The 18,869-nt window shown below is 43.8% G+C and overlaps 1 protein-coding gene across 1 annotated transcript in view; it reads left to right on the top strand.

Annotated features, from left to right (window-relative positions):
- Positions 1-18,869, top strand: part of USP43 (ubiquitin specific peptidase 43) — a 929,425-nt gene that overhangs the window by 598,285 nt on the left and 312,271 nt on the right. Inside the window, 2 exon segments of the mRNA XM_086930623.1 lie at positions 5,214-5,349; positions 8,043-8,190. Coding sequence (XP_086786749.1) covers positions 5,214-5,349; positions 8,043-8,190 — 284 coding nt within the window.

Here is an 18,869-nt window from a genome sequence, read left to right as displayed (position 1 = left end):
ATGTTTTATTGAATCCATTCAAAGGAGAAGTTAGCTCAGGAAGGTAATATTTCCCTTCATGGAGATATAAAAAGCAAAGGTTTGCCAGGTGGCTCTGTTCTGTCGAAGAACAAAGTGTTTATCCATAAAACAAGTGGTACTTGTATTACTGCCTCCTTTAATGCACTTTGCGATGGCATTTTGTGTATTCCAGTGGGAGTGTAGCAGTTCCGGTTATTCAGAAGAGACACTAGTTCCATTAGTCAGGAAGAAGCCACCATATGCGTGGTGTTGTCAAACAAAATGGCGGCCCATCTGCTGGGCCTCTCAGAAGGTGTTGGCAAAGAGGTAATTAGTCCCCAGTCACCACTTGTGTTTTTTATGGACCCCACCACTTATGCTGCAACATTTCTTTATGGATTAAGTAATGACGAGGAAGCTAACATGGTTAGTACCACTGGATGGTGGCAGATGCTGGATCTGCTTTGTCTTCTCTTTCCACGCCCAACATTTTTGTAAGTGTGGAATTAGATCCTCCTCCTATGGGGCCATGATTAGTTGGTCGAACCTGGTACTGCTTCAACTTCAGTCATGGCTGCCCTCTGCAAAATGTGATGGTCTTTAAGTGTCACTTAAATGTGTTCACCTCACAGATTAACATATAGGGCCAGATTACGATGCAGAATTTCCGGCCACCATAGAGCACTGAAGATCTTGACGAAGTTTCCACAATGATGTGATTTAGAAAGTTGGAGTAATACACACTTTGTAGGGGTTCTCTACCTGCCCTCTTGATTCAGAATAAGCACCCTTATGACGGAGCATTAGTTGTGACTGTTTTGTATAAGGCAGAAATGCATTATATTCACCATGAAATCTTCAAAATGCTAACTTTATTATACTTTTACACACTGCATGAAATCCTACCCAGAAAGACCCCCTTTCACACTCACCGATGCTTCTCGACTCTTTGGAATATGTAGGATCCATTATTTTCTGCATTTCTAAACTATTACCATACCATTTGAAATGGGGATGCTAGCAGGACGGTTGGATAATTAAAGTTTAAATATGTGATTGAGAAAACCGAAGCACTTCTATCTCAGTAGGCTGCTTAGCATGATTGCAATAACTATGAATAAAGGACATTGCTGGAGTCCCTCCATTATTCAGTTATTTCAGAGGTGATAATGGATGAGCAGTGATGCGTTACAGCCTACGGGATGTAAGCTAAATATGTGCGTAGGCACAAGGGCGAGGACTCGGGCAATACCGGATGTAAAATGGTTGAAAATCCGGAAGTATATTTATTTAAGACGGTAATGCGGACTTGAGTTTGAAGTTTTTTTAAGAAAAAATGTTTTACAGTTTACTGGTCATCAGTTGAATTGTACAATGTGAATTGCCCGCATCTTCATGCTGAATGTTTAATGACGAGTGAAGGAACCAGGGCCTTCTCATGTGGATATTTATTTTGCATGCTTTTTATAGTATTTATTGTTTTTATTTGATTGTGTTTGTATATCGCTGTTACAGCCAGGAAGACATGTCTGAGTTTTTTCGAGGGATGGAGGTTACCGAGCAATAGTGTTTACAGAAATATCTAGACCCCTCTGGGCTTGATTCTTAGCCGGAATGCTGCTCTAAATAAAGCCTGTCCGAAGGAAGTTGTCTTTGGTACCATGAAATAAATGAAGTGAGGTTCGAATATGGATTTCAGATATATTTTTTTTAACAATGGAAAAAGTCTTTTGCAGTTCACTTTGATGGCAATTCTTGGTTCGCTTTTGCTATGTTTGAGAACTTCCAACTCCAATAGAAGTGACAATATAGTGTTCAACCAGTGACTGCAGAAATACATTTTTACAGTCCAGTCCAAAAATAAATTTGCTTGTGAATGCTGGATCTAACATTTGGGGATGTTATCATCTAAAGGAAAAGGGAAATATGAGAGGTGCTTACACCTGTATTACTTGAAAGACGGCTCTCCCAGTGCTTGTTCTAATCAAAGTTGAAAAGTTGAATTGAAAGCTTTTGGAAGTGGAGTTAAGAAGTTGAAAAATGATTGACCTGTTCTTAAGTGAAAACGTTTGGAGATGGGGTTATACCTGGGAAGTCTATAGGGATAATAAAAATTAGCAATTTTAATTTTGATTTAAAAAAAAAAATTAGGGTATGTCGCTATTGTGATCTCACAATTTCAATAAATAAAACTTATTAAAGATTTTCAAATAATCATATTAGGAGGTTGTGTGGTCTATTTGTTGAATTGCTGACCACAGAACCTGAAGACTTGGATTTTAATTCTAGTTTCAGTTTCGCCAAACAACGGGATTCTGGACAAATCAATTAATCTTATTGTGCGTCAAATTGTAAATATATGGAAAGTACAAAATGTATTATGCTAAATGTAAAATGTAAAAAATTGAAAAACACTATCTTGAATTGTCCCACAACACCCGAGGAGTGTAGTATTCCATTGTTCCCCAGCCAGTATTGAGCAACATGAATAGCAATTCATACATATAACGTTCTAGTTCCAAATAGTTTTTTACTTACTTTTGAAATTTGGTTCTGTAACGGATGAAAAATTGCTATTTTTATTGGGTGGGCAGTTTTTGATGAATGTGCATCTTATGACCTTAAAGAAGCGATGTGCATCTTATGACCTTAAAGAAGCGATTGGGAAACAGGTGAGATGCTTTTTGCCAGCTTGGTTTGCAAAGCTTGCTACTAGCCCATGCCTGAGTAATTCCTTTTCTTTATGAATGTTTCTGCGTGGCCTCGTCTGGTTTTTAAAAACTCCCTTCCCTTGGGTTACGGGTCTTCTTTTACATGCCAATCTAGTCCATCTCTACTTTACATTAGTATCCCCTTAATATTGACTTCTTTGGGCTAATAATCTCATTGCTTAGCCTACTTCTTGGTACGTCCATATACTTGTGATTTCAGTGTCTCTTTCTCAAACACACTTATACGGCGAGGTATATTTCTCAACAAGCAATGGGGAAGCCAATAGATGTGACTTTATTGTGCATGATCCCAGTGAGGAGCCAATGGATGGAGAGGCGGGGGATGTAAAGTTCCTCATGCATTGCAAAGCATGCACTCCCTTGGAAGGGCAAGGATCCACCCAAACAGTCAATAGGTTTTGGTGGGAGAGAAAAGCTCGTCTGGGCCGTGCCAAGATGTGATTTGCAATGTCTAAAGCCAATTGGCGAAAGAAGCTGATTAAAAAAATATCCGGTTGTTAAAAGGTGCGTGTCTAGATTCTACTGCACTGATATTGGAAATAACAGGCCTGTTTTGATTGCGCTCTCACACCCAGACCTAACTAGCATTGGTAAAGTAAATAGTTTGGGATCTTTTGGCTTTGCCAATGGTTTTTAGTAAAGCTTCAGCATCCTCTAATGCTGTCCAGAATGGTTAAAGTAAACAAACAAGACGAAGGTGCTATAATGCAAGTGTTTTTTTTTATTTACTGAGTTGTATTGATTAATAAAAAAATATAGCGCAAAAGCATTTTTTTTTTTAATGAAGCGTGGGTGGGGGAGCAACATGGAGGGTGCAGTTGGGTGGGAAAGCATCAGAGAGTACCTGGTTGGAGAAACATTACAAAGGACGCAGGTAGAGGAAACAACAAGGAGGGTGCAGGTGGGAGAAAACAATACAGAGAGGGTAGGTGGCAGGAAGTACATTGAAGTAGGGAGGTGGAATCAACATGGAGGGTGGGGAGGAGAAGCAGCAAACAAGAGAGCAATGTGAAGTGGGTTAAGGAGAAGCACACAATTGAGAAAGCAAGACAGTGGGAGATGTTTGAGAGGGAGTGCAACATGAAGTGGGCAGGCGAGAAGCACACTAGCAGCAGGTAGCAAAAGGAGTGAGGCAAGGGAGAGAAGTACATGAAGGAGACAGCTGGAAAACACATACTCTCATGAAGTGCTTGACTCAAAAGAAAAGAAAAAAAGTAGTGCTTGAAAAGCAAGCAGTGGAAGGATCCTGCATCAATGCTCCAATGGAGGGACACACATTAGTAGCAGCAAGGAAAGTCCACCTACGCTAACAAATTAAAAGTAAGGTAATGAAAACGGCAGCAAGGCTGACCAATCATATGAACTGGACGGCCTCTAAGCCCACTGTAAGCTGACCATCTTTTTGTCAACAAACCGCTTCTATTGTCTGCTAGGTGAAATCTCAAAAGAAGGCAAGTCAAAATAATTCAATCAGCAAAGTTCTAAGCTCTGTGTATGGACCGATCTTACACATTACAAACTCAATAAGCAATGTCATTTCATGTTTCCCACGGGACGCTGGAATTAAAATATATGTCGACGATGCGTTCCATTTCTGCATAATGAAACCATAGTGATTGAAGTCTAGAGATATTTTTTGTAATGTAATTGTTAAAGTGCTTTGGGCCATTTCTATGCTGCCTGTTAGTTAATGGGATAATACTGCATCCTATACACAGGAACTCAGTCAGGGTGTGGTATTTTCTGTGTTTGGTATGACCTTCCATTCCAAGGTGGGCATGCACAGAATGCAAGGGTGTTTCCCCAACTTTGCTCCCACACAAAATTTGAAAACCATAGCGATCCATAAATATTTTATAAGATGGTATACACTATAATAGGTCACTTGGATATATGGCCCAATATGCCCTGCTGTGTTACGTTTGTGTAACATGAAGAATTCTTAGTGTGAAGCATCACAAGAGTAAATGAATGCCATAGGGCTAAACATGCATAAACCTTCTTTAGGCAAATCAAATAAATATTTGAATGAGGACGTCTGTATATGACTGATCAATGTACACCCGCAATCTGTGGGTAATAATAGTAGTAGCTTATTTTAATCTATAGCTCTTATGTCTTTTCAGCTTTACATAGCTTTAAGTAAGGGATATGTTGAACATACTAATTTTATTGACTTTAGTAGATTTAAACACACAAACACTTTCTCTCTTTCTCTCTCCCCGCCCCCTACCCCTCTCACCCTGATCAACTTGCCTATAATCAGAGGTGGTTCACAAAGGTTGACTGTAGGACAGCTTATGGTGATGGTAATGGTGCCATCATTGGTTGAGCGATATTATATGAGTGAACTCAGCAATGATAGAATGATCATTGTGTGAGCCAACCCAAGAATAAAGGAATGTGCTAAATGTGTTGGTTAAAATATGGTGTTTGGTTTGTCTGCACCCTATACCCAAGCTTCTTCTTTTTTCCTCCCAGGCCGCTGAATGTCACTTTAGTCTTCCAGTCCAAGCAGCAGCGCTTCCAACGCATAGGGCTGGCAGTCCCACTCCTTGGCACTGTGACATCCCTGCGGGAGATGGTGGCAGAAGAAGGGAAGATTTCACCGGATCAGGTATTCTTGAACTTTGCATTTGTGAGTCATGAATGTTGGCCTGATGAAAACAGGGTGCGATCCACACTAGAGAATTTGACCATAGGCATATATTGTGGGCCACTTCCTGTACTGTTCCACCAAGGAGACTGTGACCTCTGAGAAATAAGGTCTGTTGTTGCCTTCAAGAAGGACTACGTGAATTGTGGATGAAGGTCTGGGAGAAGTGAATACGGGGAGGTATTAGATGAGATGTGATGTTGTAGAGGGCCATGCAAAAAGGTGACTGATGGAGATGATTTTAGAGCGTTGTGGATAGAGAGGTGTTTTAAGAGGTAAACCTTTTTGGGTAAAAAAGGAGGAGCAATGCAAGTAGCTCATGTGTAACGTTTTCTTCTGGAGCCGTACACTTAAACAGAACTTCATTAGCTGGCAGGAGTCCTTGGTGAGGGGTCTGAGGAATAATTTGGTAAGCTACCCCTAAGTGTGTAAGATTTCATACCCACTGGGGCCACTTAGAGTGGCTGCACTTGTACATCATTGGTTCGTTTTTGTTGAGTGCATGAAAGTATTTCATATGTTTATTTCAACACAGTACCAGAGGAGGAATTGGATCCTTACCTAATCAGAAAAGTTATTGAAACAGATACAAATAGTAACAAGATTTGCAGAATTTACACAATTACAAGGATCGAAGAGGCGCCACAGAACAAGGAGGGTTGCTTCTTCAATTCAGAATTGGGATTGAGGGATAAGTGTCTTCAGTATGGCCAGCACAGCAATGTCGGACCTCAGCCAGGCACCAGGGTGAATAGCTGCCAACTGTCTCGTTTTTGTCAGGACAGTCCTGGCAAGCTGGAGATTGTCCCAGCTAATTCACTATCCTGGGACAGTTCCGGCAATTGCAATTTCAACCCTGCCAAGTGTGACGCAGGGAATTGCGATGTGAATTTCAAAATTTAGGCCATTGCAGCTGAATGGGAGAATTTTTCCAACAAAGCTACTTTGGCCTTAAGTTTGAAATTCCTGTCTCAATTCCCTGTAATTCCATCTTTTTTTAGTAGACCCTATACTATGCGTATGATAAGTAGGTGGAGTTAAAATATGCAAATTATGTGGGTTGGGTGGAGTGGGCGCAGCTTTGGGACATTGGGTTTGGTACATTTTCAAGTAAGTAATTGATAGCTGTGCTGCAAAGTGTTCCTGGAAATGTTTTCAAAATGTTGGCAACTATGCAGGATGCATCTGGCAAATCCTAATTTTAGCCAGGTGTCAGGGTGAACATGACCTGACTGAGCCTTAGCTGGACATCATGGTACATATGACGGAGCCACACCTCAGCCAGACACTGAGTGTATGTGAATGTGATGATGCAGGTTATGGTGCATTGAATGGGCTGAGCTGAGCCATGCATGGATAAAGGTATGAACTCAATGGAGCTGAAATCTAGTTTTAATCCAAGATGCATATGAGTGTACCTCAGTCTTAGATGAGAATCAAAGTTCACATAATCTAGCCAAAACTTTGCCAAACATGGTGGTCTGCATCAGATCTCAGGTGGCAAAGTCGCACCTTGGTGCTCATATCAGGAGCAACCTTATCTTGACATCTGGGGGCATGTGACAGAGCAGAATCCCAACTGGATAGAAGGGTACCAGAAAATGAACCTGACATTGCATTGGACTTCATGGTACATCTGATTGAGCTAAACCTTATTTCAACACAGGTGTGTGGCAGGTTGGACTAAAACCAGGAGCTGAGCCAGATGTTCTTCACTTTATTTGCATGAGTATATGCCAGCAAGCCCGAACTGTGAAATGAAATGAAATAAGGTATTTATAGAGCGCACGGTGGCCAAACGGCTTCCTGGCGCTGAGAGCTCTACTGAACAGAACAGACAGGGCCGAGGAAGTTAGCAGGGGTAGGCCTGGGCAAACAAGAATGTTTTGAGCGCTTTGCGAAAGTGTGAAAAATGGGAATAGAACGCATGAAGAGAGGGAGGGAGTTCCAGAACCGGGGGGCAAGGACAGAGAATCTGGTTCCACCAGTGCGGGATTTACGAAAGCGGGGAACAGTGAGGAGGGCAGAGGTAGATGAACGTAGGGTACGGGCAGGGGTGTGAGTGGAGATCAAAGAATTGATGAACGCCGGAGCAGAGCGATCAACAGCCCGGAAGACTAGGCACCCTAGTTTAAACAGGGATCTCTGTAGAACAGGGAGCCAATGGAGAGATTTGAGGACAGGAGTGAGTGTTCAAGTTTGACAGATTTCCGGGTATGCTAAAATTTAGCTACCCATCAGGTTGCACTGGGTGACCTCAGTTAGATGTCCTGTCCATGTATTATCAAGAAAAAATATTTTTGAGAGGTCAGACTTGATACCCAAGCAAAGACTTTAGCCGATATAAGGTTGCACACTCTCACATGCAGCTGTATGCGTGATTGATGTTAGTCTGCTCAGGACCTTGCCACACCATAGCCGAAATGATGGTGTGTGTGATCCCACCAAACCACAATTTGATGCCATTGTGTATATGCATGCCCCTCTCAGTGTAATGTCAGGCTGATTGTGACTTAACCAACCATTAACCAGATGTGAGTGTGTACCTGATTGAAACAACCCTTCGAAAAGGTCGACCAGATGTTTGGGTACTGTCATTTGAATTATTGATATCTGTGAGTTTACTGCTACATTTCCCTCATCCTTTCTTGTAGGTAATTCTTGCAGAAGTGTATCCCAGTGGATTCCAGCGCTCCTTCTTCGATGATGACGACCTGAATGCTATTGCTGAGGGTGACAGTGTGTATGCCTTTCAAGCATTGCCCCCTCCCTCAAAAGGTGGATGTTCCTCCCACCTCTCAGGTAACTAACTACCCCTTGTTTCAGCCTTTCATACTTTAACATCCTTTGCTCCCCGATGATAACAAGTGAGCAGACCATAGTAGTACGAGAACATCTGTTCCTGTTGCAGTTAAGCGCAGAGATCCAGAGAACACTTTAGGATAGCAAAACCTATCTAGACTTCAGAAAATCTTCCAACAGTTCTGTCTCGCTGACCGGATGGTGGGGCTGGGAGAAGAGTAAATGACTAGCTGTGTTATAGCATTACTGCTCTTTCAGAGACCTGGACCTTTCTTGGGAATGCCCCGTTTTCCCTTGGATCACCACAGCTTTAAATTAGCGCATGAGCTGAGTAGGTTCACCGTTAGATTGTAGCATTATGCAGGGCATATTTCTGAGTGGTCTACTGGTGAGACGTGTAATCTAGTGGACACATTGTCGAATCACGGATGTAGTGCACATATTTTAATCCTGACTTTTCCACTTGAATACATTGTGTGATCAGTGGCACCTCCCTGTGCTGTTGCTGATACATTTCCATTAGCATTTATAAGGACACATGCCCACCGTACTCCTCGTATTGAACTGGGTGATAATCTAAACACATTGGCCAGATATTGTTTCCATTGTGTGACTAAGCCTTGCTATAGGTGATTGTCTTTTTGCCGAGCGTACTGTGTTTCTTCATCTTGTACCTTTCCCAACCCTATCAAAACAACCCTCACTCCTTAATGGGTAGGATACTGTAAAGTTTACATTATGTTGCTTTACAATACTGCCTTGCTAGAAATAGAGTGTCAAAGTGTGTGTGTGTGTGTGTGTGTTGGGGGGAGGGTGTCAGTCTCTAGTATTCACAAAACTAATGTTCCCCACGCAGAGGCAGTTGTCACCCAGTACATGGATATTTTGTCAAGTTTTTTTCTGTCCAGGACGCCATGGTTCTGATGGTTGTACTGGATGCAAGGCCTGAAAGCACGAATTATGTTGAAGGCACTCTACAGGTGTTCTCTACAATGCAATTCCAGCCCACGCCAGGACTCCCTAAAGTGTGTCCCTGATGGTAGAATACCACGTCCCCGTACTTAAATGAGGCTAGGGAATACAGAGTTGACCATTTCTTGACCACTGTTCTGAGTGAGACCCTAAAATACAGGTCTGAAATGTAATACAGGATTTATAATTTACATCTCTATATTTAGAGATGTTTTAGTTTTTTTCACCTTTGTGTTGTTTAATCATTGGGAGTCTGATTTTAATTTCCACACTTGCCAGCTGTGCAGTACAATACTTGAGAATGATCTTGTGTGAGCTTTGTGACCACTGAGGCTCTGTCTTTAGCAGCAGTGGAGACCTTCTAAGAAAGGGCCCAGGCGATGCTGAAAAACATGCGCTATTTCATTTGTACTCCTGTACTGTCCCATTCTGAGTAGTTCTCAAAGTGGAAAAGCATGCACAAACGTTTTCTAATGCCTGTTTAAGTACGTTATGTGCATGTAGGGATATATGCAACTCGTGTTCACTTCCGTTTTTAACACATGCAATTTTTTCTTTTCCACCTGGAGGATTCGACTAGGCTAATCAATGCAGTGAGTGTAACAACATGAAGAACACATTTGTAATAAGTTTTTGCATGTATTACTGATGCAATGCCAAAAATACAATATTGAGGCTCTAGACCCAACCAATACTATGCGCATATATGCCTAACGTTTTTTCCGCCAATTTATCTCCAAACTTGCAATAAGACCGCGAGTGTGTGCAATAAATGATTACACACACTAAAGCAGAGGTCTTCAAACTTTTGTAGGTTGAGCCCTCCAGCTGAATGTTTTTAGATGTTTGGCCCCCCACCACCTGACAGAAATTTCTGGAATCTGGTACACTACATAATCAACTGCCACGCCCATATCACTGGTCATATCCGGCAAATAATGTTCAAAACAATAAGTGTTTAGTAAACTGCAGGTTTGTGAATGGGTGTGGTGAAATGACAGAGGCTTATTACACAGCTCAAAACACAATTTTCCAAGATAAAATGTGCACACATTTTTTTTACTAGTATGCTTTGTTTTATACAGGACAGAGATTAATAATAACACCACCAACATAAATGTGACGGGTGTCCAGGTTTTTAGCCACATAGAGAGTCAATCTCTGGATGGATTTTTGCTACTGTCATCCTCTAGTTGTGCTCCACATCCAGTCTTGAACGGTACTTAGTCTTTAATACCGCAAGTGCTGAGAACCCAATTTCACATAAATAGGACGAGCTGAAAGGGAAGAGAGTTTTGAAAGCAGTTTCTCTCAAAGCTGAATATTCTGCAGATATTTTTAGCCAAAACAGTGATTGTAAGGGAGACTGTGCTATCAGATTTTTCTAGCACTCCCTAGCTCAGAGTTGGTACACGAGAAACAATTCTTCTCTAGAAACCCATAACAAATGTTTTAGGCGGCATTATAATGGGATAATTACCCGCCAACCAGTTATGGATCCGAAGAGAAAGGTGAAAGTCCACAGAGAGGGTGCTGAAAGAACACCTAATTGAGAATTCCTTAGTGGTACGTTAAGTTGCTTCCCTGATGTAGTGGGGATTTAGTGGTATGATAAGTTGCTTACCTGAAGCAGAGGGGGGTTAAGGTCTTGTCAGGCTTATGTTTAAAAAAAATAGAACTGATAATAAATTAATGATGTTGCCTATTTTACTTCAGAGCAATGTTGTCTGACAGACTTTGTGGTGGAAGGGACATGTTAAGGAGTTTGGGTGCCCTGGGCCAATACTATTTTGGGGGCCCCTGTTCAGAACAGCTTTGAGATTAAATTATTTACTTTCAGTTCTGCCATACCCTCTTAAACCAGGCTACTAACGGTGCACAGGCGCAATGGTCAAAGTTCTAAAAGTGTTTTCATCTAATTTTCAGAGATAGTGATGTGTGTTTTCACTGTGGGACAAAGCAGCAGCCCACTAACTTTACAGCTAATAATATCTGGGATATCCTCTAATTTCTCATATGTGAGGACCCGTTTTGATCTAAAATAAACTTTATTTATGGTTGTTGCATGAAACAAGAACATTTCTCTGCAAATAGTAATATACTCTCTCACATCAATCACATTAAAAAGAAATGAAACAAAACAGTACTTACAAGAATCTGTTTAGGAATAATTCCAGGCCATCCGGGCAAAAACAGAGCTGCCTCCATCAAGAAACCCCTTGAAAGGCTGTATTGCAGTGCATGTAAATTTGTCCTCTTGTAATATAGGACGAAAACCTTGATGGTTGCACGACATGCCTATACTTGTGTACAGGGGCGCAACTAGACCCAAACTTAGGGGGGGGGGGCTAACACTCCCATCCAGAACTGGCCCTAGAACTGGTCCCACACAGTGCAACCGTCTTTTTTGGCGCCCTTCCCTCATTTCCACCTTCTCCATGAATTTCCTCACTACCACTCACCAACAATGCGCCCCATCTCGCTTTAGCATCTTTCTGGCAAACATTTTTTTTTATAGCGCTACTCATAGTTTATCCACGCACAGTTCTTTGATGTGGATGGTACACGTTCTTTGTAGCAGGTACATTAAACCTCTACGCTGTGTGGGTGGCAGGAGTACCCATCTGAGTGCAGAGTGAGCCATGCAGCAGTGTGAGAGTAGGGTTAGAGGAGCGAGTGCCGGGTGAGTGAGGTGACCATATGAATTTGGGTGTGGATGTAAGTGCAGAGTGGGACAAATGTATGTATGGTTAGTGATGGTCTTATGTGAGTGAGTTTGCACATTGAGCAGTACAGGGACATGTGAGTGAAGTGTTGCATGAGTGCAGGATGAGTAGTGTGCTCATGTGACTGCAGGGTGAGGTACAGGGTGAACAGCAGAAGTGCATTTTGAGTGCATAGTGATCACTATGAGGGTATGGAGAGCTGGTGAATGGTGCCAGTGCATGGTGATCAGAATGAATGCATTGTGATCGCTGTGAGTGCAGGGTGAGCGTGAGGAGCGAGTTGTCCGAATGCATGATGCATTCCCAAACACTTGAAGTATCTCAGCAGGTTATTGACGGCAGCATAGGGTCTCAGATAAACCTAAAGCTGTATTGTCAGCACTTGTCTGTGCATACTTAAAACAGCAAATATAAATAGTAGCACTTTTAATTGTGTTCAAGAGCTGCCTGAATGGTCCATGACTGATAATAAAATGGAGCAAAGACAGAAAAGTCACATGTGTATATATACTTATTTATTTATAAGCATATTTAGTGTCAAGACAAGCAATTTGCAGGCTGTTGAAAAAACACATGGCTGGCTGGCATGTTTCTGTTAATAACTTGAAGCCCTGTGGATGTTGGGGCACCTGCCAGTGTAAATTTAAAAGAAACTTTGTCTCCTTTCTGCTAAGAGCTAACCCTCCCAGGACCGGGTTAAACTCCTAGAGCTGAAATGCTTCAGCTGCAGTGGGAGACATCCTTTGCTAAAACTGAAAGAAAGGAACAGGCAGTCATTTCAGCTGCAGTGGGAGACAACAAGTCTCTTCTGTTATGAAATCGAACTGGAAGGAACAGGACTGTCTGTTCGTTTGCTTTTGGTTTTAGCAGAGGAGACACTGCCTCCCACTGCAGCCCAAGTATTTCAGCTCTACTAATTAACTCCCTCCTGGGAAGGTTAACTGTTCTCTCTTTACAGATCAAAAGCGCAAGTCGTGCCTTATCTATTTGCCCCCCCCCCCTCTCAAACCCTCTGTTACCTGTGCTTGCCAATACAAAATTCCATTTTGAAAATGGTGAAGACTTGGGATGCCTCGGGACAGTAAAGTACCAACAAAGGTAAAATCCTAGTGTGGAGTGCGCGCCCCCCTGAGATGGTGGTGCGCCCCACAGATTGAAGAACTCTGCAAAGAGTAGTACAAATGACATTTGTACAGATTAAGTTTACATGTGTCCGGTCAGAAGATCAAAGCGAAAGGCTAATGAGGAAGGAGGGAAGGGACACACGCAGACTGATGGATGGCTACTGGATGAATGAATGGCCTAATTCGGGTAGTGATCAATAGTGTTGTTTAGACATTTCTTCCTCACTTCTACAGAACAGGATGGCTGGAATAATGAGTTATATGTGCTATGTAATGTACAAGAGCAATGTAGACACAGTGTTGGACTCTTAAATACATGTGTCCATATTTGCTCCCAAAATCCTGCTGTGAATGTTTCTCGCTTTTTCTTTACCAAACTCTCCGACAGCTGTGCCATCATTGGTCACTTGTGGAAATGTCCATTATTTTTCCCGTCAGTTTTGTCTGTTATTCCAAACGCCCCATCAGACCGTAACAGAGTTGGGTGCAGGGGGGCAAAACCAAAGTTGAAAAATCTTGTAAATTTTAGATTGAAAAGAAAACAATGCATAGCCCTCATCTCTGAAGCTAAATCAACTGCTGTCAGAAATTAATTGAGCAAAGCCAGAAATCACCCTAGAAAGCTTTTTTATGTAGTGAAAAACTCACTGCTGATAACACCAATGCGCTCTCAGTTCAAGCTGAGATGCAAGGAATTCACAAGCATCTTGCGAGCGCCCCCATTTGGTGTGACACACTCCTGAGGCGGAAAGCCGGGAGGCAGCTTGATTTTAAAACTGTTGTTGGCATTACTTTGCTTTTTAAATCCACTTGCCCCCACTTCTCACGTTTGCAAAACGGACTCAGCGCTGCCCTGTAACTAGGCGTGGAACGCTTTCCAGCGCCTCGCTCAGCCCGCAGGCCACGCCCCCTTCTGAGGCCACGCCCACCGATCGTCACTACAAAGGAGACGCTAATTGCGAGCGCCCCCATTTGGTGTGACACACTCCTGAGGCGGAAAGCCGGGAGGCAGCTTGATTTTAAAACTGTTGTTGACATTACTTTGCTTTTTAAATCCACTTACCCCCACTTCTCACGTTCGCAAAACGGACTCAGCGCTGCCCTGTAACTAGGCGTGGAACGCTTTCCAGCGCCTCGCTCAGCCCGCAGGCCACGCCCCCTGCTGAGGCCACGCCCACCGATCGTCACTACAAAGGAGACGCTGATTGCGAGCGCCCCCATTTGGTGTGACACACTCCTGAGGCGGAAAGCCGGGAGGCAGCTTGATTTTAAAACTGTTGTTGGCATTACTTTGCTTTTTAAATCCACTTACCCCCACTTCTCACGTTCGCAAAACGGACTCAGCGCTGCCCTGTAACTAGGCGTGGAACGCTTTCCAGCGCCTCGCTCAGCCCGCAGGCCACGCCCCCTTCTGAGGCCACGCCCACCGATCGTCAGTCTATTCCTCTATAAATCATGTGCTTTCCTCGGAAGCGCAGCGGACGAGCGCAGCGGGCGCGACGATTGCGCGCCGAAGGCGCGCCTAAGGAAAGCCCGTCTGCGCCCGTCCGCGACCGACTAGGGGCACCTCTTAATACCCAAACCTTCCATTATTCCAGGGACGACCTTCTGGAGTGCAATAAGAACAATGACCATTTACTTCTATCAAAGGATACACTTCACCAGCTCTGTAAGCATGGCATCCTGAGTCAAGGCTGTCACCTTACCACTCGTGCAGCAGGTTTTGCTTCGTCCAACCCACCCCCCAATTCGCTTGCTATTCTTTACCTCAACACCCGTTCCCTTGTCAAGCATCAGATGGACATCTTTCTGTTGCTTGACACGGAGAAACCTGACATCCTTTTGCTAGCAGAAACGTGGCTATCTCCCACCTCAGCACCTGATATCATAGCAGCTCTACCATCTGACTACTATATCATCCAGGCAGATCGTGCCAGCGTGAAAGGAGGAGGTGCGGCGATTATCCACTCTAGTCTAGATGTCATTACTCTTACCTGTCTGACACTAGCCAACACAGATAACCTTGTACTAAAAATTGCCACTCCTCACATGACTATAGCATGTGTCCTCTTATATAGACCACCCGCCTCAATGCCATTGTTTCCTATGGCCTTTAGTGAGCAAGTTGCTAATCTAGCGTTGGATCACGCCAGGGTGATGTTAGTAGGTGACTTCAATTACTGGTATAAAGATCCATCAGAGGGCTCTCAATCGGCGGAACTGACTGACCTTCTGTCTAACCTCAACTTTAAGCAACTGGTGCTCTCTTCCACTCATGATAAAGGTCACATATTGGATCACGTATGGTCTAATACCACTTGCGTGACCTCTCCGCTAATCCTGCCTTGCCTATGGTCAGACCATTTTATCCTGAAATTTAAGATCTGTATTCCTCATATCAGACCCACTGTGCCAACTGCCGGCAGATTAGCTAGGAATTGGAACGCCATGGATAAGACTGCTTTTTTACAGTCATTAGCTAATGATGTCCCCCCTTTGGACAATGACATAAACCTGTCAGTTTCCTCTCTAACCGACTCGCTACAAGCGGCCAGCAATCTCCATGCCCCGTACAAAAGAATTAAACTTGCACGGCACACGGATGCCAATAGATGGTTTTCTGCCGACTTGAAAAGCAAGAAATTGGCTCTCCGTCATCTTGGGCGCATGTGGCGCCGTGACTATGACACTGAGGAAAAAATTAAATATACTAGGGCAAGGAAGGAATATATGAATGCCATCTCTGCAGCTAAGGTGGAGTATTTCTCCTCTCGTATTTTAGACTCTACAAACAAATCTAAAGAGATTTTCTCTGTTTTCAATGAACTGACCAATTTGGAGAATGTCCGTCCTAAAGTAATCCCCACTCAGTGTTTGTGCGATTCACTCAATTCTTACTTTAGTGACAAAATCACTGACATCAAGGCTAGCATTCCTCAATCAAAGACCCCAATCTCAACAGGCATGGCAATAAAGACTGGCTATGCCACCCTTACCAGCTTTCAACCCATAACCCATGGCCAGCTTCTGGAATTAATGACGAGAGTCAAATCTGGCTCCCCACTGGATACTTGTCCCCCTCGTATTCTGAAAGAATGTTTTTCCACTTATCCAGCCCCTGTTCTTGCCCTTCTAAATGATTCCCTGTCGTCAGGTATAGTCCCATCCGCCTTCAAAGAAGCCACGGTTATACCGCTATTAAAAAAACCCGGGGCGGATCCTGGTTGTAGGGCGAATTACAGGCCCATCTCCTTACTGCCTTACTTGGCAAAAATTCTAGAGGCACACGTTGCGAAAATTCTCTCAAATTTTTTGGAGGAGTCCTCCTGCTTTGACCCTCATCAGGCTGGATTTCGGCCTGCACATTCTATGGAGGCAGTGGTCACCGCAGTTTTGGACACACTCCGAGATTGTGCAGATAGGTCTCCTCAGGCCCTGGTGCTTTTGGACCTGTCGGCTGCGTTCGACACGGTCGACCATAACATCCTGGTCGACCGTGTCGGACAGACAGGCATACAGGCGTGGCGGCCTGCTGGCTGAGGTCCTTCCTGGAGGAACGATCCCAAGCGGTGCGTCTGGGGGATTTGACTGGTGTTAAACAGTCCATCCCATGTGGAGTGCCACAGGGCTCCTCCCTGTCACCCCATCTTTTTAACATATATATCCCCCCCTTATTCAAACCTTGAGGGACAAACAGGTGAGAGTTTTTAATTATGCAGATGATCTGCAGTTACTCTTCACTATTGATAATTCTGAAAAATCTATAAGTCATTTCCAGTCAACCATGAGGTTTATTAAATCCTGGATGGATCAAAATCAGTTAAAACTAAATCCAGGTAAAACCGAACTGGTACTGACTGGGGACAGTGCTAAGTATTGGGGTCCCCACTACTGGCCTTCAGATCTAGGTCAAGTTCCGCAACCATCACCTTCGGCTAAAACGCTCGGAGTCATTGTGGATAGATATCTTTCTGTAAAAGCACAAGTGGGACAAGTGGTCTCCAAATGCTTTTACCAGCTAAAAAAAATCAGGAAGGTCAGGCGACTATTAACACCAGAAGCTATTACTCAGGTTGTGATCGCCACTGTTCTGTCTCATCTGGATTACGCAAACGCCATCTATCTGGGTCTCCCAAACTATTTACTCAAGCGTCTCCAGATGGTTCAGAACTATGCTGCAAGGTTGATCCTGAAGCAACCAAGATGGCAGGCGGCGACTCCTCTTCTTATTAAGCTTCATTGGCTTCCGGTCATGCAACGCTGTTCCTTCAAAGCAGGTTGTATGATCTTCAAGTCACTACACGGCAAAAACCCTAAATTCATTAATCAACTGATCACCAGATACGTTCCCTCCCGTAACCTTCGGTCACTCCATCTAGTCCTTCTCCAGACCCCTTCTTTCAAACTCAAACGTTCTGGTGGACGAAGATTTGCAACATTAGCCCCCTGCCTATGGAACACCTTTCCCCTGGAAATTCGGTCCTGCCAAGACCTCTTACCTTTCCGGAAAGCATTGAAGACCTGGCTTTTTAGACAAGCTTTTTAATCTACCTTTTCTACCTTTGATTGTGTTACTGTCAATTTAGCGCCAAGAAACTAATCAGTGTTAGTGCGCTCAATAAATGATTTAATAACATAACATAACATAACATCTTCAAAACACCAGTAAGATCGAGCTCTCCATCTCCTCCATCCTCGAAAAGGAAGCCAGGTACACGGCGGGTACAAACTAAATGGCTCCTGGGCTAATTTCAGAGAAGTCTCACAGACCTTGTCCATGCAGACCCTCTTGAAAGCTAGACCTTCCTCCTACTTTTTAGGTCTCGCCTGGCGTTAGCAGCGCATGCGTTGCACTCGCCATGCGAGGGCTTCTTGGAATCAATACGGATTCCGAAGCTTTCAGAAGCCCCGCCCATCTTTTTCGTTCGCTGGTGTCACGCTGGCATCCTCCTCCACCGTAAACGCAGGCTCATGATTGAAAAGGAGGCGTCTTAGTCCCTCCTGGTTACAACCATGTTCACTCTTGGCCACGCCCACCATGACAGGATTTTTTACTCCACAGCTTGACAGTGTCTTCTAATTGCTCAGTGAGCACTTTCTTTTTTCATTCCCACAATGGCCTTTGCTGAGGACCACACTTTGTTGTTATTATCGGCTCTCGCTGCTGCTGCTGTGGGGCACCGGGACAGCCGGGCAAAGTAAGCACATGCAAGCCCATTATGTATTCCCCCCCTTCCCTAGTATCATATGTCACGCTTTCATTTAGAAAGGAAAACACAGCTGTATGTGTTTAACTGCCATTGTGCCACCCACTTGCCCTTGTAATTGTGAAGCTAAATTTTGTTTAGCTGACGCATGAGTGCACGCACATTTTTATTTCATGTTCATGGAATTTGAGTGAGTCACTCACAGGTTTTCATGGCAACTCATCGGTTGGTTGGGGGAGGGCACCGTTGTCGTTTATCTTGTGATATTTTTCCTTGTCTCTGGTACTGTCCCGGCGAGTTAGTTTTAAACTCATCGACAAGCTGCAGTGTAGCCGTGACTGAAACATGCACTGCCACCTCTCACCTCAAAGTGGTCCGAGCAGGTAAGCAGCCCAGTCCCTGCCACACCGTGTGACCCATGGGCAGCCATGTTCAGAGTTGGGCGCTACCGAGGAAAGGCTTCCGCTATCTTTAGCTCGTGGACTCGCGCATCAAACAGTGTGTGTTCTCTCTTTACTGACCATAATTCACCTGTAAGTGGTCATGTTTTCCTACCTTTTGGTGCGGGGTCACAGGGCAATGCTTACAGCCTCTAAACCCCCACTCTCACCTAGACTAGAATAAAGGGCGCGTGGTGTATTTCATTTAGG

This window comes from Lissotriton vulgaris, chromosome 7 (assembly GCF_964263255.1).
Source record: "Lissotriton vulgaris chromosome 7, aLisVul1.2, whole genome shotgun sequence".
NCBI classification, from domain to species: Eukaryota; Metazoa; Chordata; class Amphibia; order Caudata; family Salamandridae; genus Lissotriton; species Lissotriton vulgaris.
This window is presented reverse-complemented; position numbering and strand designations above follow the sequence as displayed.